At 52.3% G+C, this 27,887-nt stretch overlaps 10 protein-coding genes across 10 annotated transcripts; 3 read left to right on the top strand and 7 right to left on the bottom strand.

The window, feature by feature from the left end:
* Positions 1 to 1,385: 1,385 nt before the first annotated feature.
* MAL2_0 (Alpha-glucosidase) lies at positions 1,386 to 3,185 on the bottom strand (the record flags this gene model as incomplete). The annotated part of the gene is made up of 1 exon (XM_014686701.1): positions 1,386 to 3,185. One exon carries the CDS (start codon positions 3,183 to 3,185, stop codon positions 1,386 to 1,388), a length of 1,800 nt encoding a protein of 599 aa, XP_014542187.1.
* A 604-nt stretch (positions 3,186 to 3,789) lies between these two features.
* MAL31_0 (Maltose permease) lies at positions 3,790 to 5,711 on the top strand (the record flags this gene model as incomplete). Its single annotated transcript, XM_014686700.1, has 3 exons — positions 3,790 to 4,303; positions 4,424 to 4,664; positions 4,841 to 5,711. 3 exons carry the CDS (start codon positions 3,790 to 3,792, stop codon positions 5,709 to 5,711), a joined length of 1,626 nt encoding a protein of 541 aa, XP_014542186.1.
* Positions 5,712 to 5,821: 110 nt separating this feature from the next.
* G6M90_00g005380 (uncharacterized protein) lies at positions 5,822 to 7,273 on the bottom strand (the record flags this gene model as incomplete). Its single annotated transcript, XM_014686699.1, has 1 exon — positions 5,822 to 7,273. One exon carries the CDS (start codon positions 7,271 to 7,273, stop codon positions 5,822 to 5,824), a length of 1,452 nt encoding a protein of 483 aa, XP_014542185.1.
* Positions 7,274 to 9,897: 2,624 nt separating this feature from the next.
* G6M90_00g005370 (uncharacterized protein) lies at positions 9,898 to 10,253 on the top strand (the record flags this gene model as incomplete). Its single annotated transcript, XM_014686698.1, has 3 exons — positions 9,898 to 9,970; positions 10,035 to 10,123; positions 10,179 to 10,253. 3 exons carry the CDS (start codon positions 9,898 to 9,900, stop codon positions 10,251 to 10,253), a joined length of 237 nt encoding a protein of 78 aa, XP_014542184.1.
* A 413-nt stretch (positions 10,254 to 10,666) lies between these two features.
* On the bottom strand, positions 10,667 to 12,708 carry TPS2_0 (Trehalose-phosphatase; the record flags this gene model as incomplete). Its single annotated transcript, XM_066129589.1, has 3 exons — positions 10,667 to 12,235; positions 12,300 to 12,635; positions 12,706 to 12,708. 3 exons carry the CDS (start codon positions 12,706 to 12,708, stop codon positions 10,667 to 10,669), a joined length of 1,908 nt encoding a protein of 635 aa, XP_065985723.1.
* A 1,518-nt stretch (positions 12,709 to 14,226) lies between these two features.
* Positions 14,227 to 14,454, bottom strand: G6M90_00g005350 (uncharacterized protein; the record flags this gene model as incomplete). Its single annotated transcript, XM_066129588.1, has 2 exons — positions 14,227 to 14,312; positions 14,361 to 14,454. The coding sequence occupies 2 exons, from the start codon at positions 14,452 to 14,454 to the stop codon at positions 14,227 to 14,229; spliced, it is 180 nt and encodes a 59-aa protein (XP_065986054.1).
* An 874-nt stretch (positions 14,455 to 15,328) lies between these two features.
* Positions 15,329 to 17,195, bottom strand: G6M90_00g005340 (uncharacterized protein; the record flags this gene model as incomplete). The annotated part of the gene is made up of 3 exons (XM_014686696.1): positions 15,329 to 16,044; positions 16,104 to 16,989; positions 17,055 to 17,195. The coding sequence occupies 3 exons, from the start codon at positions 17,193 to 17,195 to the stop codon at positions 15,329 to 15,331; spliced, it is 1,743 nt and encodes a 580-aa protein (XP_014542182.1).
* A 1,726-nt stretch (positions 17,196 to 18,921) lies between these two features.
* G6M90_00g005330 (uncharacterized protein) lies at positions 18,922 to 20,063 on the bottom strand (the record flags this gene model as incomplete). The annotated part of the gene is made up of 2 exons (XM_014686695.1): positions 18,922 to 19,668; positions 19,743 to 20,063. 2 exons carry the CDS (start codon positions 20,061 to 20,063, stop codon positions 18,922 to 18,924), a joined length of 1,068 nt encoding a protein of 355 aa, XP_014542181.1.
* Positions 20,064 to 23,850: 3,787 nt separating this feature from the next.
* Positions 23,851 to 25,162, top strand: G6M90_00g005320 (uncharacterized protein; the record flags this gene model as incomplete). The annotated part of the gene is made up of 2 exons (XM_014686694.1): positions 23,851 to 24,339; positions 24,395 to 25,162. The coding sequence occupies 2 exons, from the start codon at positions 23,851 to 23,853 to the stop codon at positions 25,160 to 25,162; spliced, it is 1,257 nt and encodes a 418-aa protein (XP_014542180.1).
* A 1,545-nt stretch (positions 25,163 to 26,707) lies between these two features.
* Positions 26,708 to 27,551, bottom strand: imt1_0 (Inositol phosphoceramide mannosyltransferase 1; the record flags this gene model as incomplete). Its single annotated transcript, XM_066129587.1, has 2 exons — positions 26,708 to 26,828; positions 26,887 to 27,551. The coding sequence occupies 2 exons, from the start codon at positions 27,549 to 27,551 to the stop codon at positions 26,708 to 26,710; spliced, it is 786 nt and encodes a 261-aa protein (XP_065986009.1).
* Positions 27,552 to 27,887: the final 336 nt, after the last annotated feature.

Below are 27,887 nucleotides of genomic sequence, written 5' to 3'. Positions count from 1 at the left end.
GACAAAGAGTTGGGAGTTGGACAGGCATGAACAGGCTCGTTCCTTCCTCGCTCTAGACCAAGTGACCTTCTCTCAACTCCAAGCATGCCCCGCTTCTGCACCTTGCTCTGTGCCCAGCCATCGACCCGTTTTACTCTGGATTTACCTGGATATCGAATATGAACCTCGCGTCTGGCTCGTTGATATTTTCGTGGTGATTCTGGCTCTCTGGGAACTGGAATCTTTCGTCTCGCCCGTCTTCGCCCGGCTTGCCTTTTCTTTTGTACCCGCGTCATTTGTCAAATTCTCAGGCAAACCCGACACAAAGTCATCGGTCGGGTTTGGCTCGGGAGTGATTTCCGAAGCGCAGAGATCCAACGTACGGCGTCCAACGTCCAACGTCTAACATCTGACATTTAACTAACATCTAACATCGGCTGTCTTGGTTTGCTAGGGGCAGCCATGAGCTATGACGCTTCCAGGAAGTAAATTGCCACACGCGGTCAGTGCCCAAGGCTGCCGAGTACTCCGTACATACGGAGAGCAGGCCAACAAAACACCAGCAAACCCAGCAACCAGGTTACCAAGTTGGCGCCCCAGGGGTACCAACCTGCAGTGGCGGCGCGGCATCGGCAAATGCTGGTAGTATTTCAAATGGCTGACTTTACTCCGGGCGAGCTATTGGCGTCAAATGGCTCTTGCGCGATTCATGGTCCCTGCCAAACAGCGGTGCTATTGACCAACCGAATAATTGAAGATGGCCTGAGTGGCAGCCCGTGGCAGCCGGTGGCTTCAGCCGCGGTGGCAGCATGCCAACGAATCATCAGCGAATTTCCGGAATCAAAATCTCAGATTGCCAACTGCCTCACCACACGGCTCCTCACGGGCTTTGCCAGTTTATTCGAAACAAGTTCTTCGAAAGAACTAGCCGTTCCTACACGGGTGGCCGCTCCCACACGATTCCATTGATTGCTTCTACTGAACAACACAACAGCCAATGCTGCTGGCTTTGCCAGTAACCATCCATCAACGCGCTGGGCCAATAAGAAATGCCGTCGGATATGACTGCCAAACGCCGTCTAGCCGTCGAACTCACATCGGGCTAGTGGGCCGGATCAAACCAACCTCCCGGGCATCTGGGGAAGCTTCTGGGAAAACAAGATGGAGCCAACCCACAACGAAGGATCAAGCTAGCTGCCCGGCTGTCTTGTGGCTGAAGGGCGCATTCAATGTTAGCTCCAAACTTCAGGGCCAGTGCCTGTGCATCTAGACCCCTTCACGAATCTGCGGCCTGGGGTATGAGACGTCACGAGGGAGGCTCCCGAAACACACAATGTGAATCGACGAAGGATTTGAGGCGAAATACAGGCCGCCTAACCCGAAGTCTCAACTCTGAGATCACTAACTTATTGATAATAGCTAAAATTGACATACACGCGCCCATGCCAAGCACCGATCGATGAGCATCTATCCGCTTTGCTCCCCGCAATACCTGTTTCTGTACTGATCAAACACCGCCACTCGTCCTCGCCGGCCTTCGGCGACTCTCGTAGACTGGGACATTCATGTTCTTCGTCGCTCATATTCAGCACTACAACTGCCTTTGCAAGATGTCCGCGCTCATTGACCCGCTGGCTAGATGTTTTGACATATGAAAAAATCTTCTCGTCTTCTGCGTCAATCAGCTGGAAGGTTCCGTGGATGAAGATATCGCGATACTCCTTCCTCATCTTCAACACGGCCTTGTAAAAGTTTAGGATCGACTCCGGGTCTTCAATTTGCTGCGAGGCATTGACCGACTGGTAATTGTCGTGCACTCGCATCCAAGGCCTCCCGCTGTCGGTGAATCCAGCATGGCGTGAGCTGTCCCATTGAAAGGGGATTCTGGAGTGGTCTCTTGCCAAAATCTGCAGACCCTTGATGGTGTCTCGCGCCCTTTCGTCACTACCCGACGCGGCTGCCTCGGCGTAAAAGTTGCGACTCTCGATATCCTTGTATTCTTCGATGCCCCAGGCCCTAGGCATATTCACCATGCCAATCTCTTGCCCTTGGTAAATGAAAAGCGACCCAGTGAGAGTGGCTTGCCATAGAGCAATGGTCTTGCCAGACGATAGCCACTTTTCGCGAGTGGAAGCATTTCCAAATCGCGATATGGCTCGGCCGTTGTCATGGTTTTCTATAAAGGCAGTTGCCCAAGCATCTGTGCCCTCGATAAACGACTGCCATGTTTGTGTGAGGTCCTTGAGTTTGGTGAGAGGGTATGGGTTGTAGATATATTTTGCACCGAAACCATCGCCCGTTCCAAGACGGATCACGGAAAACTCAAAAACCATGTCGAGTTCTTTAGCCGCGGCGGACACATATGGGACAACCTGAGACGGGTGCGGAGTCAAGGATAGCTCTCCCACAGAAACGGCATTGTATGGAGCCAATACCTTGCGATTCATCTCCTTGATGAACTCGTGTATTCTAGGGCCATTACACCACATCTCCGGGGCTGGTTGATGATCAGAACTAGGATCCGTAATCGGCGCATCGACAAAATCTTGTCGCTTCGAATACTTGTTCACCGTGTCGATGCGGAATCCGTCAACCCCGCGATCAAGCCAAAAGCGCATGGTTTCGTCATAGATGGCCTCTCGACACTCCTTATTTTCCCAGTTGAGGTCCGGCTGATCGGCGGCATACAAATGGAGGTAGTACTCCTGCGTTGTCTCGTCCCATGTCCAGGTTGAGCTTGCAAAGTACCCTCGCCAATTGGTAGGAGGGTGTCTGATGCCATTCTTGTCGTACCGCGCTGGTTTCCAAATGTACCAGTCTCGCTTGGGGTTGCTTTTTGATGACCGCGATTCTTTGAACCACGGGTGCTCAGACGAGGTATGGTTAACCACCAGGTCTAGGATGACTTTCATGTGCCTCGAATGGCACTCCTTCACGAGTGTGTCAACATCTTGTACCGTGCCGTAAGGTGCGTAGATGGCCTGGTAGTCGGAAACATCGTATCCCATGTCTTTCTGGGGCGATTCGAAAATGGGCGAAACCCAAACCACATCGACGCCTAGATCGCATATGTAGTCCAGCTTGGAGATGAGACCGGGAAGGTCTCCCCAGCCGTCATTGTTGGAGTCCTTGAAGGAAGCTGGATAGACCTGGTAAAAGGTTGCCTCTTTCCAGTAGGGCGTCTCATGGCGAATGAAAGCACCCATGTCGATTGCTCAAGGTGACCGCCCGGTTCAGGTTGGAAGAGGGCAAAATATGGCTTTGAACCAAGATGAAAGAAGATTCGTCTCTCGTGCGCCTTGATCCAATATATTTGTAATTTTTACCATGGTCAGGTAGGTTGTTGAACATTCATTCCGCGTCCTTGTCGGCCTTAGCTCTCACTATGGCGGGCTCTCCGCTCGAAATAGAAGCATATTTCTCATAATTTCCTCAACAGGATGTCTTGCGCGCGGAGACTCCGCACTTTGCCTCCACAGCATCACCACAACTCCGTGGAACTCCGCCTCCCTCCATGTCACCAGCCGCATCACGCGGAGTCTCCTGTTAGACGTTGTCAACCTCAGCTGCGAGATTCTCAACAGCCGATGCACCCCACACGACTATTTCCCCATGGGCCGGGAGAGTACTCCGTAGTAGTGAAAAAAAAACCACGAGGCTTCTCCACTATTCATGAGCTGTCACTCCAGAGTAAGGATAAAAAGGGTTGATGCTGCCGCCAACGTTACATTCATCACCATGGCGTTGACTTGCATTCTGGTCCACTGATTACCCTCAGTATACTCTCCCTTTACTCCGTGAGCTTTCATCATGGCGGCTCACGATCCATCATCCACGGACGTCAAGGTGCAGGGCCCCCAACACCACAAGCATCACCAAGATGGCAACTATGACCCCAAATCTAGCCTCATAGCAGAAGCCAAGTCTGGCGCCATCGCGGAACAATCCATGTCCCTTGGCACCGCCCTCCATCTCTACCCCAAAGCCATCCTCTGGTCGGTCCTCCTCTCGTCCACCCTCATCATGGAAGGTTACGACCTCGCCCTGCTGGGGAACCTGTACGCCTCGCAGCCGTTCAATCGCAAATACGGCACGTACAATACTTCCACTAAGAAATACGCCGTCAGTGCTGCCTGGCAGTCTGGTTTGTCCAACGGCGCGAGGGCAGGCGAGATCATTGGCTTGATCCTTGCGGGGTGGACGGTTGATAGATGGGGGTATAAGAAGAGCATGGTCCTGTTTTTGGCCCTGATGATTGCATTTGTGTTTGTGTTGGTATTTGCGCCAAGTGTCGGGGTCCTGGTGGCAGGGGAGGTGTTGTGTGGTAAGTTCAAGTTTTCTTTTTATGACAATGTTGCCGGTGACTTGCATATGCTTGACCTTTTGCATTGCCGTTTATATGCCTTTTCTTTCTTTCTCTATTTTAAACTAATGAGGATAATAGGCATTCCTTGGGGCGCGTTTCAAAGTATAACACCGGCATACGCATCCGAGGTTGCGCCAGTTGTGCTGCGCCCCTATCTGACCACCTTTATCAACATGTGCTGGGTTATTGGACAGTTCTTTGCCGCAGCCGTCAACAAGGGGTCCAATGGACGTACAGACGAGTGGGCATATAGGATTCCCTTTGCGGTGCAGTGGGTATGGCCTGTTCCCATTCTTGCCGGCGTGTTGTTTGCTCCAGAGTAAGTCGTTTTGATATATCTGCTTGGATACATTGTACAGCTTTCCCCCCTTTTCTTGTCAAGGACGAATCTTTACAGAAATTATGTGCCCATGCTTCCCCCATTATCATCTGACACCTCCCAAAAAACCATGTTGCTTGATCTTGCCAACCCCCCCTGCTAATATGCCTACGCAGATCCCCCTGGTGGCACATGCGCAAAAACGACCGCGCATCCGCAAAGGCGTCTCTCTTGCGCCTCACATCTCCTTCTCACACGGCATTCAACCCCGACGCCGCACTGGCTCTCATCGAGCACACCAATGAAAAGGAGCGCCAGCTGAAAGAAGGGGTCAGCTACGTCGACTGCTTCAAGGGGGTGGACCTGCGTCGCTCCGAAATCGTCATCGGCATCTGGCTCGTGCAGACGCTGGGCGGGCAGAACCTCATGGGCTACTTCTCCTACTTCCTCACGCAGGCGGGCATGGACCCCCAAAACAGCTTCTCGCTGTCCATGGGCCAGTATGCGCTGGGCATGGTGGGCACAGCTGGCTCCTGGCTCCTGATGAGCCGTGTCGGCCGGCGCAAGATTCACTTTGGCGGTTTGTGCTGCCAATTCGCGCTCCTCGTCATCGTGGGCTGCCTGTCCTTCTCGGCGGATAACAACTCGGTGTGGGCGATTGGCGCAATGCTCATCATCTTTACGTTTGTGTACGACTTTACCGTGGGACCGGTGACGTATTCGCTCGTTTCTGAGCTGTCGAGCACGCGGCTGAAGAACAAGACGATTGTGCTGGCGAGAGCCGCGTACAACGCGAGCAACATCTTTGTGAACGTCATGACCAATTATCAGCTGAGTTCGACTGCGTGGAACTGGGGTGCCAGGACGGCGTTTTTCTGGGCCGGCAGCTGTCTGCTTTCCGTGGTCTGGGTCTTTTTCCGATTGCCTGAGCCCAAGGGACGGACGTATGCGGAGCTGGATGAGCTGTTTGAGAGGGGCGTGCCGGCGCGCAAGTTTGCAAAGACGCACGTTGATCCGTATGCTGGTGAGGAGAAGCACCATGTGTAGAGGCATATATACATATATATACATAGAACACGATTTTTTCTCTTGGGGAGGCGTTCTTTGCCAACGTGATACGATTTGTCTCCCATTTCACCTCGCGCACATCTCAACCTTCATCTTGGTGATTCGTCAAGCCCCTGACTTGGCACCGCCTGGCTCTGCAGCGGACTTTGCAGCGCTTGCTCAAGGTGTCTCTCCAACAAGCCGTCGTAGACGTCCTTGCCGCCGGGCAGCCGCACCACCAAGCCGCGTATATAGGCCAAATCATCCTCGGGCGGCCCTTCCACCCCCGTATGCGGCAGCCTCGGCGCCTGCGGGATGCCCGCCATGACGTCCACCACGGCCGACGCGATATCAAACAACTTCTCCGTCAGGCCGACGCCATGGACGGCCATGGCACGCGTGGCAAGGTCGCGCGTCGAGAGGACAAGCTCCCTCGCCACGTCCAGCGGATACCGGTACGTCAGGCTGCGCCGGTGCGACACGTCGGTGAGCTGGCCCAGCCGCAGGCGGAGCTGCCAGATGACGATGCGCAGCCAGAGCTGCGTGATGCGCAGGTTGGCCTTTTGCACGTCCCGGAAGGGGAACCGCGCGGGCACCGCGGCGTTGACGCACCGCTCCGCGGCATCCAGCATCTCGGGAGAGGCCGACGACGATTGAGCCGCCTCGCGGTTCACGACGGCCATGAAGGCCGAGTCGATGGGCCGGAACAGCGCCGCCAGGATGCAGAGCCCCGGGGACGAGTCCCTGTGTGCGTCTAGATCCGGCGCGTCCGGCGTCACATGCAGCGTGATGGAGCGGCCGTAGCGGATGGCGTGCGAGCGCTCCGAGGCCAGCAGGACCCAGAACAGCCTGTCCAGCAGCGTCCTCTGCTCCCGTGCCGTGTCTGTGTCCGTCCCCGCGGGCGGTCGCCGGTCCTTGGCTAGATCCCACAGGGCCGTGGCCTGCCGGAGGAACAGCAGCGTCTGGGTATGCCTGGACAGCCGCGTCTGGCCCGCGTACAGGAAGAAGCTGAGGAGGCATGTGTCCAGAGAGGGTGGGAGATGCCAACAGGACGCCCGGTACGCCGCCGAGGCCGTGTCTAGCAACCACGTCCCGTAGTGGCCGTCACGGCGTGGCAGGGCGCTCGGCGGCTCGTCGACGTGCAGCAGGACGTAGGCGCAGAGGGCGGCCAGCAGGACCGACGCCTCGGGCGGGCCGGAGTCCGCGGCGGCTTTCTGCTGCAGGCGGCTGATGTACGAGGGCGTCAGGATGGGTATGGTAGGGAAGCAGTGCTCGAAGAAGAGCGCCGCGCACTCGGACACCAGGGTTGGGTTGCCGGCGACGGCGGCCACCTGCGCCCATTCCGGGCCCGAGGGTGACGACGGCGTCTGGGACGGATCCGACGGGCCAGCTTGGACGCAGTCATCTGCTGCGCCGGCGCGCACGCAGCGGCCGCAGGGGCGGCGCTCTTCGCATCCTCGGCGGAGGGACTTGCAGCGTTGGCAGGCGCGGGGGACCTGGAACCGCTTTGCGCTCTTGGGGGCGGTGTTGACGGGTTTTCGTCTTCGCTTGTCGCTACTCATGGGATGTATGTGGTTGCTGTGCTTGGACAGAGCGGCCTCGGGCTATGGGTGCGGTTGGGGAGGAATGTCCTCATGACATGTCGACGAGTCTAAACTTGACGGGGTTCATGTGGAGACGCCGGGATTCTTGTGGCGTTTCCGGTGCTTTGACTTTTGTCGTGGTATTATTGATCAATATTTCTTATAGGACTGGGGTGGATATGGGCACGGAGAGTGATGATGAATGCGTTGGCTACATTTGGCGTATATCGGCGCGCGTAGATGTTGCTCACATCTTCTTGGTCGTGCATGCGTGAAGGCTAGGTGTCGGCTGTGGAACACTGGAGAGTGAGAGTTGCAGTTGGGTCAACTAATCTCATTGTGAAGCCGTGAGCTATATTTTGATTGGTAATCTACGAGTAAACCAGGGCGTTTGATTCCTGGGCCGTCCATGTCCTCTTTGTACAAAACATAACCCTAACCCTAGGCAGTTTCCCGCATCCAATCCTAGTGTGGCCAAAGTCAATGACACCGGGCTCACCACTACTATCGCCTATGCCTCCGCCCTTATAGGATGAGCGAATTCCTAGTACATGTCACCCGCTGCTGGTTAGATGTGTGAGACGCCGTGCGGATGTACCCGATTCGGGATCCTCAATATGGGTATCGCCGCGTTGCAGGCACAGTCGTCGTAATCGCGCTGACAGCATTACATAGTACACTACGTCGGAGAACTTTGATGTGACGGTCTGCGTTTGAAATCCGGCTGTTTGTTGAGCATGTCAGATTAAAAGGCGCTACTGCACGCCTCCAGAGTTCCTGTCGGCTGGCTTCGACATGACTGCTCCGATAGCAGTGCTAACGCCGACAAAGCCGCAATTACATCCAGCGCTGGCTCCAAGAGATCCCCCATTACAGATAACCAGCTTGATTGGTATCTATTGCTTTAGAGATTGTGGTACAGCCATTGACATCGCAAAGATTCACTACAAATCTAGTGGGAATGGACCAGGAGAACGAGACCTGCAAGAGGGAGGAAATACCTTGTCTCCTTTCCCTCACCAACAAAGTTGGCAGATGTCCTAAAAAATGACCTCTCATCGCAGGCTTACCCGTCAGCGACCAAGTGGACGCGTAACGGGTTTAATAAGCCAACGATCAACTACAGACTAATCCATGTAAGCTCCTTGATTTTTCAGTAAGCCAAGTAGCCCTGAAATGCTGTTTGTTCAAACCGCAACTAGCATTCAAAACGTGACTGCCTACCGCCGGAGATTCCGGGTTTATGAAGCCCTTGACCTTTGCGGTAGTGCTGTCTCCCCAAATCCATCCTCCGACCTATAAACAAGCCTGTTTAAGTGAAAACAATGGGCGGTGTCAGCAACGCCCCCACTGTTCCCAATCCTTGACGAGCTCGGGCGCCAGTGATGTCGAGGCCGACCATGTGTTTAAACGAGATGTGCATGGTAGGCGAAAGATGCCGTGCCCACTCTATGTATCTAGAACATGTTCGTGAGACTCTAGCAAGGCTCGGTTGTAATGTCTTATTGAATCCTTTTTATTTTCAATCTCATGTCAACTATGAACTAGTGCCTAGCCCAAATAAGTTGTCTCTTAAATTGCGCTGAGAGTTTATAATTGTCAAATCCCGCTTACTATACCTGGCGGTTACTTAACCAAGCAGCCAGAAGCGAGCTCGGTTCCGGAATTGTTATACACCCAACGGGAAGTCTTTGATAATAACAAAGCACACTTGTCTCTATTCGGGTTAGACGTATTGCTTAGTCTGCGGGGTAGAGGGCCGTTGCATGGTTCAATGTTGAGACGATTCAACGGTGACGTAGCCGAGCTCCCGAATAAGACATGGATGGAACCGGCATGTTATAACCAATGCAGGATTTCAAGGGGTAGTTGGCGGGCATGTTTTACGGATCATGCGACCAGGAAACACAGTTTCGCTAAGAAAAAATACCAGGAAACCTTGCCGTCTATGGGAGATACGTGCAGATAGTGCATATATTCATCATGTTATTCAATTCCACGGAGTACGCGGCGGATATGTGCTAAATGCCGACAACTTCAAGATTCCGAGCTATTGATACATGCGGGTTTTTTGTTAGTTATCAACTCTAGTCTCACGTCAGTCTCAGTCACTACACACACCACTTCTTATGCAGACCGTCTGCCAGGTCACGGTTCTTTGCTTATGCCGATGGCCATGAGCCCCTCATTTTGACCTTGTACAACCCTGTATGAGAAGTAATCGCCGGTTGGATTGGTCCCAGACCTGGAATGTCCCGAGAACTTACAATCCTTCACTCAAGAAAATCGAACCAAGGGCTTGTGACTCGATGCAACTTGTAGCTAGTCGTGCATCATGAATGTAACCCTGGGCTCTCTAAACCAACAGGAGCATTTGGGTTGTTGGTCAGCCAACATTAGTCAAAGTTGCCAAGTCATTCCACCTCGGTTCGTCGGCGTCGTAAAGTCGAGGGAAAACCAGCGTTCAGCCTCTGAGTATAAAAAGACTGCTATATCCGCAATCGTTGAGGTTTCAAACTCAGCATCCATTACTCCACGATCCATCTTCACAACTACTCTATTCAATCGATTACTCCCTCTCTTCTGAGACGTAAAAATTCAACATGCAGTTCTCCGTTCTTGCTACAGTTGTTGCCGCTGCCGTCTTCTCTTCGGTAGCCCAGGGCTGCACTCCCGGTAAACGAGACCAGACGCAGGGCATGTGCTGAAGATTTCTGCTAACGTCCTCCTTTCTATTTAGGAAAACAGCAATGTGCCAGTGTCAACGACCAGCATGGCAACCATCTGTGTAGTAGTTGTGCCATTGCCATCGGTGACGCGGGTGGACGCGTAAGTGACGTGTACAGCAAGTATCTCGGCCAAGAAAATTGCTAATAGTATGCAGTGCATTACCAATAACTACTGCCAGCAGAGGGACAACTCTTGCACGACTATCAATGGCTCTCCTTACTGTGTCTAAGTCTATTCCATAGAACAGAACGTTTAGCCAATACATTCGCAACCCTATCGTTTGGGATGCATTTATAGTAATTTTCAAGAACCAATCAGTAATTGGCAATGAGCTGTGTCGTAGCTAAATCCAAAGAATTTTGGACAAAGCTTCTCGAGAGGAGGCTTTTGGCATACATTTCGAGCGATAATTGACATGTTATAAAATGCTACATACCCCCTGGAACTACTTGACTGGGTCACCCTCGTAGCCCGAAAATAGTCAAATACATATTATCAGCGGATAGTGCCCCTACTATGAGCTCCTCGTCCTCGATTTAACGTCCAGTAGTATTCCAATGTGTTCATCCAACCAGCCTCTCCATACATTCATAAACCCTCAACTACAATAGGCGAACTACTCGTACACACTCGTCTGCGAATCTATTTCTCACCAATATCAGCAAGACCATTGGCCCCAAAATACCTCGAGTCGCGGGCCCCAACAGCCCTTTTCAAACGGCGCAGCAAAGTCGTCGCCCAGTGCCGCACATCACGCTCCGCAACACGCCTATACACCGCCGCGTGGATATCTCGCCGCTCCTCCTCCTCCATATTCAACGCCCGGTAAATCTGGTCCGCGACGCCATCCGTATCCCAGGGATTAATGTGAATAGCCTCCTTCAGGCTGCTCGCCGTCCCGCTAAACTCGGATATAATAATCGGGCCATGACCGTCGCGCTGACACACGACGTACTCCAAGCTCGTCGTGCTCATGCCGTCGCGAACGCTCGTGAAGAGCGCGACGTCCCCCGACCGCAGCAGGGCAAAGTATTCGTCGACGCTAAGATTCTGGGATTGCAGCTGGATGGGCATGTAATCCAGCGAGCCATACTTGCGGTTGACTTCGGCGACGAGCTCCCCGACGCCCGTGGCGTAGTCGGCCTCTTGGGCATCGTCGGCCTCCATTGTAGTCGGGCTCATGACTTGTATGAGGATGACGCGGTTTCGATACTCGGGGTACTTGGTGAGAAAGCGATCAAAGGCGAGCAACTTCTTGTCCACGCCACCCAGTCGGTCTTTGGGGTCGTACGCGACTATGATCTTCTTGCCGCCGTGCTGCTGTTTGAGCAGGGCGCACTTTTCTATGGCGGTGGCCTTCCACGCAAGCGCGTGGACGGTGGCGATGCTGATTCCCATTGGAATCACTTCGATTCGCACACGCCTCGTTGCCGTTTGGACAGCTCGGCTGGTGGCTTCCAGGCCGAGAATTCTGGCGCACGTGTTTGCAAAGTGCTGGGCGTAGTGGAAGGACTGGAATACAACGAGGTCGGAACCAAGGATGCCGTTGAGAATGCTTTGCCGTCTGCCAAGGCACCGTATTAACTCGCTGGAAGGAAAAGGCGTGTGGAGGTAGAAGGCGACGCTTATATCGGGACATCGCTCGCGCAGGAGCAGAGGTAGAAGCATCAGGTAATAGTCATGAATGATGACAGTGTCCTCGGGCTGGTAGGTCTCGATAACCCTCTGCGCAAATCGTTGGTTCATTTGGCAATAATCCGCCCATCTCCCTCCTTCGGAGTACGGCTCGCTAGGTGGATGCTGTCGATAATGAAGCAAAGCACATAGATCGTGTTCCGCATACCGTCTCCATCTCGATTGGTCATGCAATCGTATGCCTTCCGTGGTCATGTCGTTTTCGTCTGCAAGCCAGACGGGCACGATGGAGATGTCATCTTCGTGTAGCTGTTGCTCAAGCCGAAGCTGGTCGGCGCGCGTGACAAAAACGTTTTTCGAGGGGGGTATTTGCATCCGCGCATTACCCCCTAGAGAAATAGATGTAGACGAAGGAGTTATGGGCAGATTGTCGTCAGACACGGCATCGTCATTGCTGTCGGCTGCCTGGCGAATCTCGCCCGTCCACGCCACGACAGTGTGGTTGTGAGGACCATTATCAGAGAGATGGTGAAGCGCGTCCAACAATGCTGAGCGGTTGTAGCAGCGCCGCAATTCCTTTACGTGGTCTACATTAGCTATCGATGTCAACGAAGATGTGCTGCGGGTTGGGGAAGCGTACCCAGTCTGAATCTTGGCGATATTCCAAGACATGCGGGACTGTGAATGTGACAGATATAATGTTTCCATCCAATGTTGAGTTTTGTTTCGGTCGTCTCCGTCGCTCAGAGGAGGAGCCAGGCCTTGCATCTTTACGAGAAATAGTAGGAGATTGCGCCACCTTGGAATCAGTGCCTGGAGTCGTGCTTGGTGACTGCAGGGCGTTCCTCTCGAAATAGTCTTGGTCGTACGACTCTCTGCCTATGCCAGGCGTGACAGGAACCGACACGACAGATGGACGGTCATGAGGTGGCAAGTGAGTTTCGCTTTGACTCGCACCTTTTGGCCCTGGTAACCCCTAAACGCCGATGAGTCAAAGGGCAAGACATGACTGGTATTGTGTATATGTCGGCAGTTGGACGACTTACCATGTTGTCGTGTGTCCGTGCAAGCGCACAGCAGCCCTTGAAGTTATGAAGTCAGGTTGTTTGACCGCCGCGAACAAGGGAGGGATGGAAGCCTGTGTTGCCCTACACAACGTCGAACAATAATCTGAATGGCTTCGCAACGCCACTTATACCATCGAATGCTCCAGGGCGTTGGCGGTCGTGACGTCACTGTTGCGCCGGGCATTTTCGCGTTTGCTGTGTGATGTTGCAAAACAAGTGGCGGCAAGCATCGTCCAACCCGAGCTGATTATCTCGTTTGACGGTTGTGTGGGAATGGTCCGCTTGATTGGTCCAAAGCCAGACCATTTCCTTCTCCGATGTGGCGTGGAATCTTTCCTCTGCCATAGGCGACTGCTCTGACGTATCATGATAATCACCGGATGTTCAAAGCTAGGACAAGTGGACGTCATGAGGACTATTTCTCCAAAAGCACAGCGAATAAAAGACGCAAGTTTTAATATCTGTCAAGGGGATACATTGGTTGCCGTGGGAATACTACACGTGTACAAGAACAGATGGGACGCCTGGGCCACTGTCCATGATTCACCGAGTCAATGCAGGACCTTGTGAGGGAATGTGGTATAGATTTCCATCACGAGCCGCGACCGGGTCTTAGTTTTGCTTACTATCCACTTCTCACCGAATTTTGAAAAGCATCCAACCAACACAGCTCTACTGGTCTATGGTAGATGACGACATTTTTGCCATACGCATCTTCCTTGCTGCCTGGTATTAAATATGCTGATTTAGGGGTGAGAAATAGATCTTCCCTCATCTAGAGATAGCTCATGCACTAGAGATTGGGTTGACTTGTCACCACATTGTAATCGTCCATACCCTGCCATCGCCCCTGACAGCATCGACAATCATACGCCTCGTGGCAGCGAAGCAAGTTTTTTGTTCTGGGCAATGTTTCACTGCAGGCGCACAGGGAGAGTAGACGGACGGAATGATCCGGTAGTGGCCACAGCTTTCTACCAGCCAGTATGTACGTGATTTGGACTGGCCAGGATGGTGTGCAAACTTTTCCTTCTTCCTGCAAACATTCCTGGCATGACGGTTAGTTCGTAGCACAGACGAAACAAGCAATGGCGGAACGAGGGGTGGAAGCTTCCGGGTTGATGCAGAATGACGGCATAGAGCAGAAAGATTTGAGGCATAAGCAGTGGAAGGTCTGGTTCCAAAGCCATCAATATGATCCTTCCCCAGTGGCCTTTTATCGCGACATCATCACGCAAAGGCAAAGAAAATGTCAACTGGTCGCCCGCTAATGAGCTAACTTGAGTGATTCATCCGATTACTACAATGCGCTCTGGGCAGACAAACCTGACAATTCCGGATGTCTTGTATCCGACTCTGTTGACCCTAACCCTACTACTGTTGCATCGTGTCACCATGGTAGTCAGGTTCGGGCATAGAGCCATGAAGCAAAAAGAGCCTGTCTATTGACTACATGTCGTCTATGAGACGCTTTCACCGTCCCGGCGCTTCTTTGCAAATTTACTCCTCGGACTGTTCCATTTTCCGCTCTTCATCTTCGCCCTCGGCGTCATCTGTCATGGTGCTGGTCGTCGTCGGCTTTTTGACTGCCGATTTTCACTCAGTCTCATCAAAAGAGCTTGATGGCAATGGACCAAACAAAAATTCGGGGTCTATCGGTTGAGCATCATCGTCGCTCACGTCACGATCCTTAATCTTGGTGTCTTCCGTTTTAGAATCAGGAGACATCTTTCTCCTCCCCGGTGCCGCAGAAAACATGATAGTGTTCTGTTCATCCTTTCAAGAGACTTCTCTATTACACATCCGGAAGAATAAGATTGTAAGCAGTTGTTTACAGGAAATTGCATTGACTTTATCAACAGTCAAGCTTTTCTTGTGGGACGCTTTGTAAGCATGCGTGTACGTCATTGATGACGGTACTGTGACTTCAGCACAATGCTCAAGCACACAAGGACCAAGCGGTATTGAGCAAGCTGAAGAAAGTTTAGGATCCCTATTGGCTATGGATTGCTTACCTGATATTCACAGCTCAGGTACACGAGGGTGTACTTGCACGTTAGGAGAGCCTTCAAAGGCGAGGAAATATGGGGTGAAAAAGTCTGTGCTATTTGTTTCTGATTCAAAATAACCCTACGCTTCTTCCGCAGGAACAAAAGCGAATGAAGAGAATAGATCGGAGACTAATAAGGTGATGTTGCGCCATTATACTCTCAGCACAGAGACCACATGTCGGTCAACCATTCGTGATGGCTGGGTTAACTAGTGTCAAACTGGGCTTGATTGATATAAGAACCTAAAAGGGCTGTAATTCACATGAGATAATCGGTGGAACCACGTGTTTACCATATAAACACTCAGTAGTGTCAAAGACTAGATTTTACTGGGCCAACATCGATTAGATTTGTCTTTGTGGAAAAACGACTTGAAGTACAAGCAAAGACAACATTGAACTAAGCATCTTAATGCGATGTTTGGCACGCAGGGGATACCATGAGCTCTTTAGGACACCCTCCAGTCAATTTGATGTCTGCACAGCCTACTCTTACGTAGCAAGTGCATCGGGACGTATCCTGAAACCTAGTTTATGACCAGTCACACATGTTTAAAGCTCCTCCTGGCCAAGGGCACCCTCTGGCTTGTGTCTAACCTCGTGGGCAATCTTGAGCCATAAATCACAGCTGTCCTTTTTATTCTGGTCGTCCTTGCCGAGTCGAAACTTTTGCAGAGCCAAAATCTCCCTCACTTGCATGACATCGTCCAAGACGCCTTGCTCCGTGTCTCTGGCCATCGGCCACAGCGGCCTTAATCCTGCGCCGTTGGGGTCGCCGCTGACGGCAAACGAGGCCAGGTACTTGGTGAACTTGGGGGAGATGGTTTTGTGCAGAGCGTCGGCGTAGATGCCAGCCCAGAACGGGGCAATATTCATCTTTTCGAGAAACTCCTTTGCTTCGGCTACGTTCTTGGTGAAGAGCGGAATTAGGTCGACGCCGTGGAAGCCAGATTCCCGACTCGCAAAGGCGTACTCCATCATGTATGACTTGTCGGGATACGCCTCGAACATGTATCGTGTATTGCAGGTGAAGACTGCGTCTCGGATGACCGTCTCGAGACATGCGGAGAAGTTGCCGCCATGGGTTCGGGGGCAGTCGTAGAAGTCCTTGATCTCGAGTCGCTGGGGAGCCAGGGGACTCCCCGGGAGGAACGTTTCGAGGAACTTGTCAAAGTCGCCCTCGTTATTGACGCCCTTGGGGTTGAAGTTAGCCGACTCATTTGAACAATGTGAAATGATGCCAGACTCGATGCCGGGCCAGGATTTGCCTGTTGCAGTTAGCAAGCATGTTCTTATATCGGGGAGTTCAAACAATGTATCAAGTTACCTTCAGAGAGCAGTATGGAAGGAATCGTTCGAATCCATTCACCATCCACAGCCGGACCAACGGGAAACAGGCCCGTCTGCCGAACGGTATCAAAGAGCTCCTGGTTGGCCTTTACCAGCTTGGTCCGGTCAGCTCTCCTCAGGCAGTCGATATCATACTTGTCGCCACAGTCGGCAAACTTGGAATACATTCGGTAGTAAGTGTCGAGTCTGCCATCAGGGGCGTTATCCCACGACATTTCATAAGCAGGGCTCATGGCATAGTAGGTCTGGAAGCCGGGGTCTATTTTACCATCCTGTCTGATGAGGTGGTGAAGGATCGAGCCAGCTCCGGCAGACTCTCCCCAGGCGCTGACCTTCTCCTTGTCGCCCCCGACTTGCTCGACATACTTGCTCACCCACTTGAACAGCAATGCTTGGTCGTACAGGCCAGCGTTAGGAAGCCCAGCCTTCTGCATGTAGTCGCCGGCAAGAAAGCCAAAGGCGCCGGTGCGGTAGTTGCCCGTGATAAAAATGGTATTGTAGTTGGAGGCCTTGATGATGGGTCGTCCCGTGTACAGGATCTCACCGTCATTCTTGCTACCGAGGGCAAAAGCGCCGCCATATATCCAAACAATAACCGATAGCTTCCTAGCATTCGGCTCAAAGGCACGCACAGGAACGTAGATGTCGAGGAAGAGGCAGTCCTCGTCTTGCGGAACCTCGAAGCTTTCCGGATCCTTGAGAGGGACGCGACCTCCTGGAGGCTTTGACAATCCCTCGATGTTGACGGAAATACAGCTGATGCTCCCTGGTCTCTGTATCGAGTCATTGGCCCAGGTCGGGAAGTCGGACGGACCGAAACGCTGCGGCTCTGCACCGAACCGAACATTGCGGAAAACATAAAGCTTGTTTCGACCAAATAGAGTGAGAATGCAGACTTGTAGTGTTGGAGCTTGTCATATCCACTCACCAGGGGGTCCGTCTTGTCAACCTCGGCCTGCCATTTCCCCCATGGTAATGTTATCACTGGAAGATCTGCCGACGATGCAAGAGCGTGTGCGCCCCAAGCGGGCAACAAACACGCCCCTAATGTAATCAGCCTGCTCAGCATAGCTGTACACAAATTTCTATACTGTTTATCTTATTTATTTATTTGTTCAATGAATTAGAATCCGATGGGGTGAGAAAAAGAAGTCCGAAAGGAGAGGGGATGGGATGGAGGAGAAGAGTTCGTCGAGATGATATATGAGTACGACGGCCAGGTGGCTGGCTGAGAATATGCTTCGTCCACCGTTTTCATCACTTTTGATTCAGCCACACATCCTTTCCGGAGATGGCGGGCTTTTTCTCCCGTGTTATGATCCAAAATTGGATGTCTAGGGAAAGCCAACCATTACAACGCTGGCCCCTTGCACGCTACTTGAGGCCCTGGGCACATCCTTTGTGTCCTCTTTTGAAAGCGAGTTTAGAAGAAATGGATATTATTCTCATATACTTGGTCAATTATAGTAGTCAATTCTTGTATCTCTTGTGGCAGTGACAGAGAGGTCGAAAGGTGGACATGAACTCCACGGGGCGACACGGCACGGTAAGACATGGTACAGTAATACAGGTACAATAGTAGCAACACAGGCACAGTAAGACACGGAATCACAAGGCGGAGCAGTCTGGTCATCAAGCCATTTCAGCCAACACTCTCATCGTAAAACCATAATGTTGCAGCAAAGGCGGAGTACATTGTATGATGCTATGCCGTCAACCTGGTCAACGGTACGGAGGAATACTAGTAGTCCGATATAACCAGACGCCACCATCCATATTCCCAAGCCAGCCAGTATAGCCCTGGCTCCTTCTCAATCAATTGCACCGAACGCCATTTTATCCAAGACGGATCCAGGAGTTTACCGCGCGCCACTCGACGCATCAAGGCATTCAGAAACTCAAGATGCGCCACTCAACACTGGCCAAACATCAACCGTACCGAGGAATGACGGCCCTTTCTTTAAGAATTTAGCAGAAGGCAACACATCTGGTGACTGAAGCGGTACAATTTACAATTCCGGACTCGACTTAATATGCAGCCCGTATCAGATCACCTGTCAGCTCTCCTGAGGACATTCCCCCATCTACCACGGAATACTCCGTAGACGCCCAGCTATTTGTCAATTCATTCATTTCGACCTTGTGTTTAGCGCCGCCATCACGAGTTCACCGTGTCTGTCGCAGTGGTGGCGGTGAAAGGACTTATTATACGCCTTTAGCCTCAAGAAACACGCCGACCACACTACTGACAAGACGATAGCTGTCGTTTAAGTCACTAGTTGGTAGCCAAGCTGTATTTGTACAAGTATCAATATTAATCTAAATCTAATTCACACCCTCGGGCTTTCTTTTACATCTGTCTTCTATATGACCATCTTTTCCATATTTATGGTACTAATTCCTCTCAAGGTCCATACCTATCACGCAGTAGCACCCTTTGGAGCCAAGACTTCGTGCTTGGGTTGTCCTTTGGTTATGGCCTCTGGAAATCCATATAGATTACCTTCTCTGGATGAAAGCACATACGGCTCGACACCTGTTTACTTCTCAAAGTACGCGTGCGGCTTTTATGTGAGTGGCGCTTTGAGGATATAAGCTGTTGTTGTCGAATAGCACACGCGGCAGTCTAGGTCCAACTCTTGATTGAGCATGCCATGTTTCAGCTGTCGGCCAAGTTGGCTGCATAAAGTGAATACGACACTTTCCCTAGACACCATTCTCCTCATGCCCTAATGCCCTGCAAGATGGGGCATCCATCTGCATACTCCTCAACATTCATGTCTGACATACACGTGTTACAGCCGGTTATTCACTTGAATGAGCCCCGGAGCCGCAAGCGCCGACTGCACCACCGCATCCGCGCTGTCAAACGTGTCGCCCGTCGTCAGAGCCACGTGGCTGAACCCTTGCATGACAAATTTCGAAAAGGGGAACGGAGCCTGGAAACTAATCCTGCCCCCGGACCATTCCACGTTGGTAATGGCCACCGAGATAGGCAGCTGCTGACCCGTCGTGTACGTGGCAAACAGATTGTCGCGGCCAATATAAGCCTTAGCAGCTTCCGAGCCGGACACGTCCGCGGAGAAAGAGAGCGTCTGGTCCCGGGGCTCGACCGAGGCAATAGCCCCCCCGTTTACCTCCAAGGCAGGGAAAATAGGGAGGTTGATATTGCTCAGCGGGAAGGGGCACGAGTCGGGCACGACGAAGGCCTGCAGCGCCGACCAGGCAAAGGGGGCTGGGACCGTCGTGAGAAAAGGCGATTCGGAAGGCACTTTATCCAGAAACACTCTGTAGAAGCCGTTTTGCTCGCCCTCTTGGCCGATGACGGAAGAGACCGTTTGGACGGCGCCTGTCTGCTTGTCCTGGCTGAATATGACGTTTGCCCCCTGAAGTGCGCCTAGGACAACTGCCGTAAACGTCTCGGCTAGATTTACCGCATCCTTGAGGTTCGACACGGGGAATTGATACTGGCAAGCGGAGGGTGCAAAGGCGTTGGCGGCCTTGAGTGTAGACACGGCCGCGAGGGCGTGCTGTTCCTCTTGCTGATAAAGATATTGTCAGCGCTATACTACCAGATGTATGTTAAGTCCTAGTATGCCTTTGAGCTTTTACTTACCGCCAGTACTGTCGAGAATATCTTGGCCAACTCGTCTGTATTTTCGGCCTCGTATCCGGGAGCCCCAGAAGTGATGTTGTGCAGCAGTGAGCTAAAGTACGCCGTCTCGAAGAGCTCGTTGAAGGCGATGAGCTGGAAGGCAGTGATGCTGCCGGCACCAAGTGAATCAGGGGGCGGACTACCGGGGAGCAGGCCTCCTGCTTCTTGCGCTATTTGGAGCTTTTGTTGGTCATTGGGTGTGGGAAAGCCATTGTTGTTTGGAATCACGGCTCCGATAGCAAGGCCCAACAGGGCTGATAAAGTGAATAGCCTTGAGACCATTGCGCCGGGGGGGTTGCAGTTCAAGTCGCAGATGCAATATAGGTGTAATGGCTCGGAATGCTCAAGTATGGCGTGCAGAGCGAAGGGAAACAAGAAGGTTTATCAAGTAAATTGGTTCTTCATTTGGTATCAAATTCTCGTGTGATAAATAGATCGTATGGAGGGTAATTTATGACCTTTTTATCCTCGATACAGTGTTCCGGCCTCTCGGCAACTCCGCATGAGCTATTTTCCCAACGCTCTCATCACCATCACGGCTTCGGAAAGCAACTTTTCTAGAAGGTGGCTCGTTCTTTGGGGCTGACGTTCCCGTAAATGTTGGCCAATGACGACTTCGCAGCTACACCTCTCATGTTGTATCTGTCATGATGGGCTTGTCACCGGAACGGATGCATAGCACCCGGGTCTAAAAGAGAACGGAACGTTGTCGATCCGGCAGCCTCGAAATTGCCGCTCCGCCTCAAATGGCTGCTCGCTAGTCAAAGCTTATAGCCAATTTCGCGGTGGCTTGCAGAGTACAGCACATGGATACAGTTGAACCAGTGGTAAAAGACGGCGTGAGCCGGGGGCTGAATAAAACCGGGGAGAGTAAGCACATCCCGTTTGTCACTCAAGGTCCAATCAAGACCGGGTGAAGAAGCCACCACATGCTGCCTGTTCCTAATTTTAGGTATTTCCTTGGTACACTCGGGTGAAGTGACAGCGAGCGGTTTGCCGTGCATCGCCACATTTTTCTCGAGGTTGTGAGTCTATAAGCGTATTAGCGATATATTTAGTCCTCGCCTGTCCCTTGATTCCACCTTTCAACTGGTTATCTTCTGAATGGACACTATTTCTAGTATATGTGTCTTATCATATATAAAGGTGTTTCAGACTAGAGCTAAATATCAAAATAGGCACTAATCCAAGGTCTCTATCACTACGCAGGTTGAAGTTGGATTATAGAGGGTAACTTACATAGTAAGCATGGCCATTAGTTATGTAGTGTATGTATGACTTTAGGCCGACAAGTTGGCTTGTGTGAGTCACACAAGATACAAGTTAGGAAAGAGTAAGCTGAAACCACCACTGTAAAGTTGACACCGAGAGGTTTCCTTGGCGCATTTTCTGTTGGCTAGCTTAGGAAGCAGGGGGCTTGAAATACCTGTAGAACTCCAACACTACTGATCCGCGAAAACCTACCAAGCGAAGTCATGGTGTGTTACACGAAAATGGCCCAATGTCAAAGGTTACACAAGGGCTACGGTCATGGGATTAGGGCAGAAGGCCCTCACCGACTTCTTGTATAAATAGAGGTCTTGGGTCCCTCACGGCCTTGAGGAAAACTAAGGACCTTTGATACCAAAGACCGTTATTAGTTGAATTGACCTATTGCTCTAAGCCCTCTTTCCGAGCCCTTGTCACATGGTGGCAGAATGTTTGTAGTTTAGGCAACAAATAGCGCTATATATTTTCCGCTCACTTTGCCTTTGGCGGCGGGTTGTTGCCATTTATTTCACCTGGACAGCAAATAACGAATACATGCATAGTTTTGAGTGCCTTTCAAGAGCCGCGCATCGACATGAACATCTATCATATGCCAAAGGCACAGGCGGACCGCGTGTCCATTGTGTCCTTTCGCTTCGTGCTAACCAATAAAGGGCAGTGTAGTCTACTTTCATGTATTCGAATAATGGAACTGTAGAAGCCATGGTTGGGAACGAGACCTCCATGCACTGACGAAATGGGAGATTGTATCGCTCTTGCATGTGTGTGGTGGAACATGAGGAAACCGGCGCGAATAGATTCATCACACTTTGCTCCATTGCGCGTCAGGCGTTGGGAATAGCTGGATTCGCCATAAGCCTGTCAGATGACTGCAAGTGCAGCGTGAACAGTGCGATGATGGGTTTTTTTGTTGCCGTTGGCAAGTTATCAAGTGAACTTGTAGAAAGACGCTGCTACGTAGTACCGCCATATGCTGCGGACCACGGGCAACGGCAACGGCGGCGTCAAAAGACGGCAATTTAGCCCAAGCCAGCATGGCTGAGTTGTCCGCGCCAAATTTGCGCATAAAAGTGATCCTTGTTGCCGTGGCTGACGCGCACGTTGCCGGCGAGGAGCTTCTACTCCGTTGGACAAGATGCGCGAATCTGCTCCGGAGATGTTCAACACGCTTGCCTGGTCCAAAGAGTCAAGGACCCAAGCATTTCCATTTCAGGACTGGCTACTAGGGCTTAGCAGCTTCTCAAACCCACGCGTCGTCATCGTGGATGCGAGACGCGTGTCCTCTTACATACGGGAGTGGCTGACACTAGGGCATTTTGTAAAGCGCTAAACGGACGGGGTTCATGGATTCATGACCGTGGCTAGTATTACCAGTGACTTCTTTTCGGCTCATGGCCCGGCAGCCCTACATACCTCCAGGGTTCTGCTTCCACCGGCAGGTCCAAATCGGCGTGCGGATTCGAGAAGGAGTCTGATGGGCATTATGCGGTCTCCACCACGGCAGACAAGAATGGAAATGGAATGTTGGAGTGGCTCCGGGTACACGTCGCGTCGCGTCGGCAGGCAGCCGTCGAAAAAGGGGTTCGAGGTTCCGACCGAGGAGAAGAGGCCAGGTCTTGACGGTGCTCCTCATGGACGCGGATGACGATGGGGGGTGAGAATCATGGCTGTTTCCCGATTAGGCCAGGCGTGGCCGTAGAAAAGCCTGTTTGTGCCACCGTTGAACTTCTGTACACAACCTCCGTTTTTGGTCCCGGCAAATGCGCAACGTACTCGGCAGTCTGCTGCATGTTCAGAAAACGCCCGTCCTGCATGCCATCAGCAATGCCAGGCAGAGACATGGCTGGAACCCCTCGTCACGGAGCCGGTAAGGGGTCGAGTGGCTACGGCTGGGCAGAGGACGAGGCACCGGTTGAACCTGCATCATCCCTTTGTTCTCGAAGCCTTGTTGGCATGGTCTGTTCCACTGCAAAGAGGGCTGCCGGCGCAGATCTCGGGCTGCTCCACATCCAGGCGAAGCTAAATTCTGGCAAATGCTTATTTTACCCTGCCACGGCTACCTCCATCCAAAGTCATGGACGATCTACTCCGTACCTGGGGACATCTCTGCGTGGAACGCTTCCCATCAAGTGCCGCGATTTGATGGGCAGGCTGTGAATTGCACATCACTTTTGACCAGTTGCACATGACACGTTATGACGTGTTGGGTGATAGCAGAGCCCCGGTCGTAGTCTGTCTCAGCCATCTTCCGGGTCGTGGTACAAGTCTATTTCTACTTCTCAACTTGGCAATTTCAACAGCCATCGACGCACGAACCCGGAACCAGCATTCTGCCTCTGCCCCCTCCTCCTGTCTAGGCAAGCCATCAACCGTTGCTGATGCCGATCCAAGCCCCGGCAACGCCCTCGGCCACCAACAGAAAAGGTAGGGGCCGAAAGGATCAATTGATGCAGCATAGCATGGAACCAGAGGACTCGGTACATGTAGTCGTACCTCGTCAACTCAGCCTTGTCCGTTTCGCCTGACATGACTCGACAGCCAAAGGATCCAGTGTGGAACCGGCCTTCAGACCGATTGAATATACGTGGTTTCTATTGGCGATTAATCTTAGAAACTCGGCTGCCTGGTAAATGAGCGAGCTCCCTCTACCTAGCTATTTAACTGCTACCGGACACCTTTCGTCTGCCTGATGCTCGCCAGTTCCGTTTCGAGGCGGCTTCCATGGACGGCCTCAGACGGAGATGGGTGAAACGCCATTGTTCTTGACAGTAGCCGCGACACTGGCTCTTTGACGGCGACCATGTCGACGATTGAAAGCATAGTCGCCTTTTCCCGCTCCCATGTATCCTCCAGCGGCACGCTTTCGTGTCGAAGCCCCCTCTTCCGACTCCTCGTAACCGCCCTCATCTTCTTCACCCTCAGCACACTCTTTATATTCGCCACGGGTCCTGTCGCAGACCGCTCTGCCTTGTGGCTGCCGTCCACGCGTACCAACGGACAGAATGGACCTTCAGCCATAGATCGCGAGCATTATCCCCCCGTAGTGCCGACGGCGGACAATGACGCCGGGAACAGCACATTGGGCTTTAGTTCCATCTACTTTATATACCTGCCGAGCCGCTACGACCGCCTCGACGCCATGTCGCTGCAGTCCTATCTCTCCGGCGTCGACCTGACCGAGTATCCAGCCGTTGGGCCACAGCTGATCAAGGACGTCGGCATGCCGCCTACCCGAAAGCCAGGCAAGCTGCGCACAAGCGAGCAGGGTTGCTGGCGAGCACACGCCAATGTAGGCCATCACGATCCCAAAAGACACGGCTTGACAGACTCTAACGCTCGTGCAGATATGGTCGACCATGCTCAGACAAAAGCTCCCGCCCCTTCTCATCGTCGAGTCAGATGCGACGTGGGATATTAATATTCGCAAAATCATGCCCAATCTAAATAACCACTTCCGACAGTTCCTGAGAGAGATCAACTCGACGCAGCTTCACAACCCTGCGTGGCCTGCGGAAGCAGTAGCCCGGAATGAAAGCACGAGAACATCCGATGACGACCCGTGGCTGAGCAGCCACTGGGACATCCTCTCCTTCGGTCAGTGCCACGAGACCGATGAGAACAACGACATCAGGCTCATCTACAATGACCCCTTTGTGCCACTGGGCAAGGACTATCAGGGCCGGGCGCTCACACACGAGAGGGTGATTCGCCGATCAGGAGGCATCACCTGCACGACCGCCTATGCCGTGAGCCAAACGGGGGCGGCGAAGCTCCTGCTAAGGACTGCCGTGAATCTCGACATGCCAGTGGACATGGTGATGCAGGAAATGATTGTGGCGGGCGATTTGGTCTCCTACTCCGTCATGCCGCCCATCATGGCGCAGTGGCAATACGCCGAGGGCATCGGCATGGAGGAGCGCGGTGCGAATAGCAACATCAACAAGGCTGGCATCTTCTCGGGGCTGTTTTCTTTGTTTGCGCGCAAGAAGGCGTGGGAGAATGTCAAGGCCTCGGGCAGCGTTTGGACGACCAAGACGTATCACGAGGATGTTGCCTTTGACGAAATGTCCCTACAGGGGGCTTGGAAAAGGGTTTTTGGGACAGCAAATTGAGAATAGGACCTAGGAGTACCGGTGGCGTTTGGATTGAATACATATTAATACAAGGCAATTACCTGTCCAAGGGTGTTGAGACTGATTACAATTACTACACTTGCCAGGCGTCAGAGGGCATGGGGAAGATGGCCGAGATGTGCATACTTGTAAGCTGAATATCGGGGATATTCGGCCATGGGCCTTGTTGCTGGGTCGTTTTTTCTCCATGACTTGGTGGTCTGAAGCGATAACCGCTCTAACACGAGGGTGCATTGTGTTTCAAGGTACATATGTAGGGATAAATCGTGCCCCGTAGGTTCTTTCTTTCCCATGCCGAACAGATTACCCTACATCTCATGGAGGGAGGCTTGTGTGACATTGTTTGTGTGGTCAACTGGTTGAATTTATTCAGCTACGTTTCCTCTCCAATATACCGGACCCTAGTGTTGCCAAGAATCTATTTATCTGCTCCACTGTCGTCGGAAACGCCCCATTGGCATAGAGCACGATATACCGGACCTTCTTGACGGAATCTTTCAATGTTGCAAAACTTTGGACGGACTAGCCTCCTTGGTAGGGGCCTTTCAGGCGCCTTGTTCACGGCCATCCAGGAGTCCTCGGAGGCAATGTCAAGCCAAGGGCGATGGTGACGCGAGGCTTGCGTACGTTGTACGTATGCGCACTACCCTGCATGAATTTGTACCGGACATTGCTCGGTTGCTCCTCCACAGTCAATACGGAGTCATCCGCAGATCTTCCCGTTTGGCGAGTGGCTTGAGCCGGACTGCCATGTGGAGGCTCAAGCGGGCGATCACGACAAACCAAAGCAACGTATTCTCGACATGCTAGACAAAGCGCAAGACTAGAGTGACTATCCGAGTTTCCAAGTCATGTCCTCCTAGTGCCTATCATCATCGGACGTTGACCGCGGTCTTCTACCACCAACCCTCCATGTCAGAGTAGTTGCTCGTGCTTCAGCCCAGCAGGTGCATTGAGTCTCGACATTAGCCTGCACAACTCACCACAAATCAATCCGGTGACGCCAATAGCTTCATTTCAGTCTCGAAACTCTTCCGGTGGCCACGGCCCTCGCAAAAGCCCCACTGTTAGAAAGAAGCTGGACCCATGTCGGGGAACTTCCTAAGCGATATGAAGAGCTTCCGCAATGCGAAACATGTTGTTACGAAGAGTGGTTCAGAAAGAAAAACTTGACAAGGTGAGCTAGTCACCATCCACCCGCGGCTTACTCTCGTAGTCCTTTCACCGTAACAGTTTCGATATGCCAATCACGACTCAATAGGTGACACCCGCCTCCATGAGGCCGTGAATTTGAATGAAAGACATTTTGTATTACAGAATCTCATGGATCGTCTTTCTCGTATATATTAAAGTAATGATTATCAAATTTGTTCGGAGGTCTGTCGCACGAAGCCCAGCGGTCTCAGCGATAACGCATACTTCTCCAACGACATGGCCACGATATAAACCCCAGAGCGAGTAAGGCGACCAGACAAAAACCACCTACCCACAGGCTTTCCACTCGCACATGATCCGCTACATAATTCAAAAGATACCCATCCAACCCATGCCAAGACCGCCCTGCAGCATGCCGAACCACGAAACCCCCGTAGCCCGCGCCCAGCACACCCAGTCCATGGCTCGAGGCGCCGTACATCCACGAATACTGCCGAAAAGCCGACGTCACCATCAGAGGACCGGTAGACCAAAAGACTCGCAAGTACGGTAGAAGAATGTGCTTCGACAACGGGCCGCCTCGCCGTTTACCCTCGTACAGCGCCCACTGGAGGAAATCCGCCCCCTGCTCAGCCATGAAGAAGTGGTTGCTGAGCCCGGCATTCCCCGCCGTGGGAGAAAAGATGGCTCGCAGGCCAAGATGCCGCAAGCAGGACAACTCGTCTACCGACACGGGGTAGACGTCCAAATCTGCGTAGATGCCCCCTTCAGCATGAACGACGACGAGTCTGGCCATGTCTGCGCGCTGAATGTCTTGCGCGTATCCTTCGTACGTGGATAGCAACCACGCATACTTGGCTTTGATGAGCTGTAGGATGTCGTTGTCAGTCCATAGTTTCAGCGTGTAATTGCTGGATTCGGCTTGAGCTCTCCATGACGCGTGGGACGCCTCGGCAGAATATGTTTCGACGTGCTCCGTTTTCCATATCTGATGGATTATATTTGGGATGCCCGGTCTGGTCGTGCCAAGGGACTCGTTGCTCGGTTTGATATTGGATCGAGGGCACGCGTCGACTATTTTCATCGACTCTGATAGACTGTCGCAGAGGAGAAATTGGTCATGGAAACTAAGTTGGTGCAGAACAAGGATGGCAACTAGAGATAGCACAAGGAGGGTAATGAGCTTCCGTGGACTTCTGAAAGTGGCTCGCATTTACGACGCACGGCAGCGCGATGCCAAGGACACCGAGCTAGGTTGGACGTGATGACAGGCAGTGGTGTAAGAATCGTCCGAGTTGCGGCGTGTATCCTGGATAGAGTTGCTGATAGTAGAGTAATGAGTGTCGATATGATAAAAAGAGATAGAATAGGGAATCAAGTCGATCGAGTATACTAGCTGACAACCGGGAATGAAGGAAAGGCAAGAGACTCCATCGGCGTGTTAACGGATGCCCCTAGGTCTTGAAATGGCGGTTTCGGTGGCAAGAGAATTACAAGGGGGATAATATACGGTCAGGCTAGGTAGCCCCGGTGCTTGAATAGCCTAGCC

Source organism: Metarhizium brunneum, chromosome 1 (assembly GCF_013426205.1).
Source record: "Metarhizium brunneum chromosome 1, complete sequence".
Classification (NCBI taxonomy): Eukaryota; Fungi; Ascomycota; class Sordariomycetes; order Hypocreales; family Clavicipitaceae; genus Metarhizium; species Metarhizium brunneum.
Note: the sequence above shows the minus strand (reverse complement) of the source record. Positions and strands in the feature narration are given on the sequence as shown.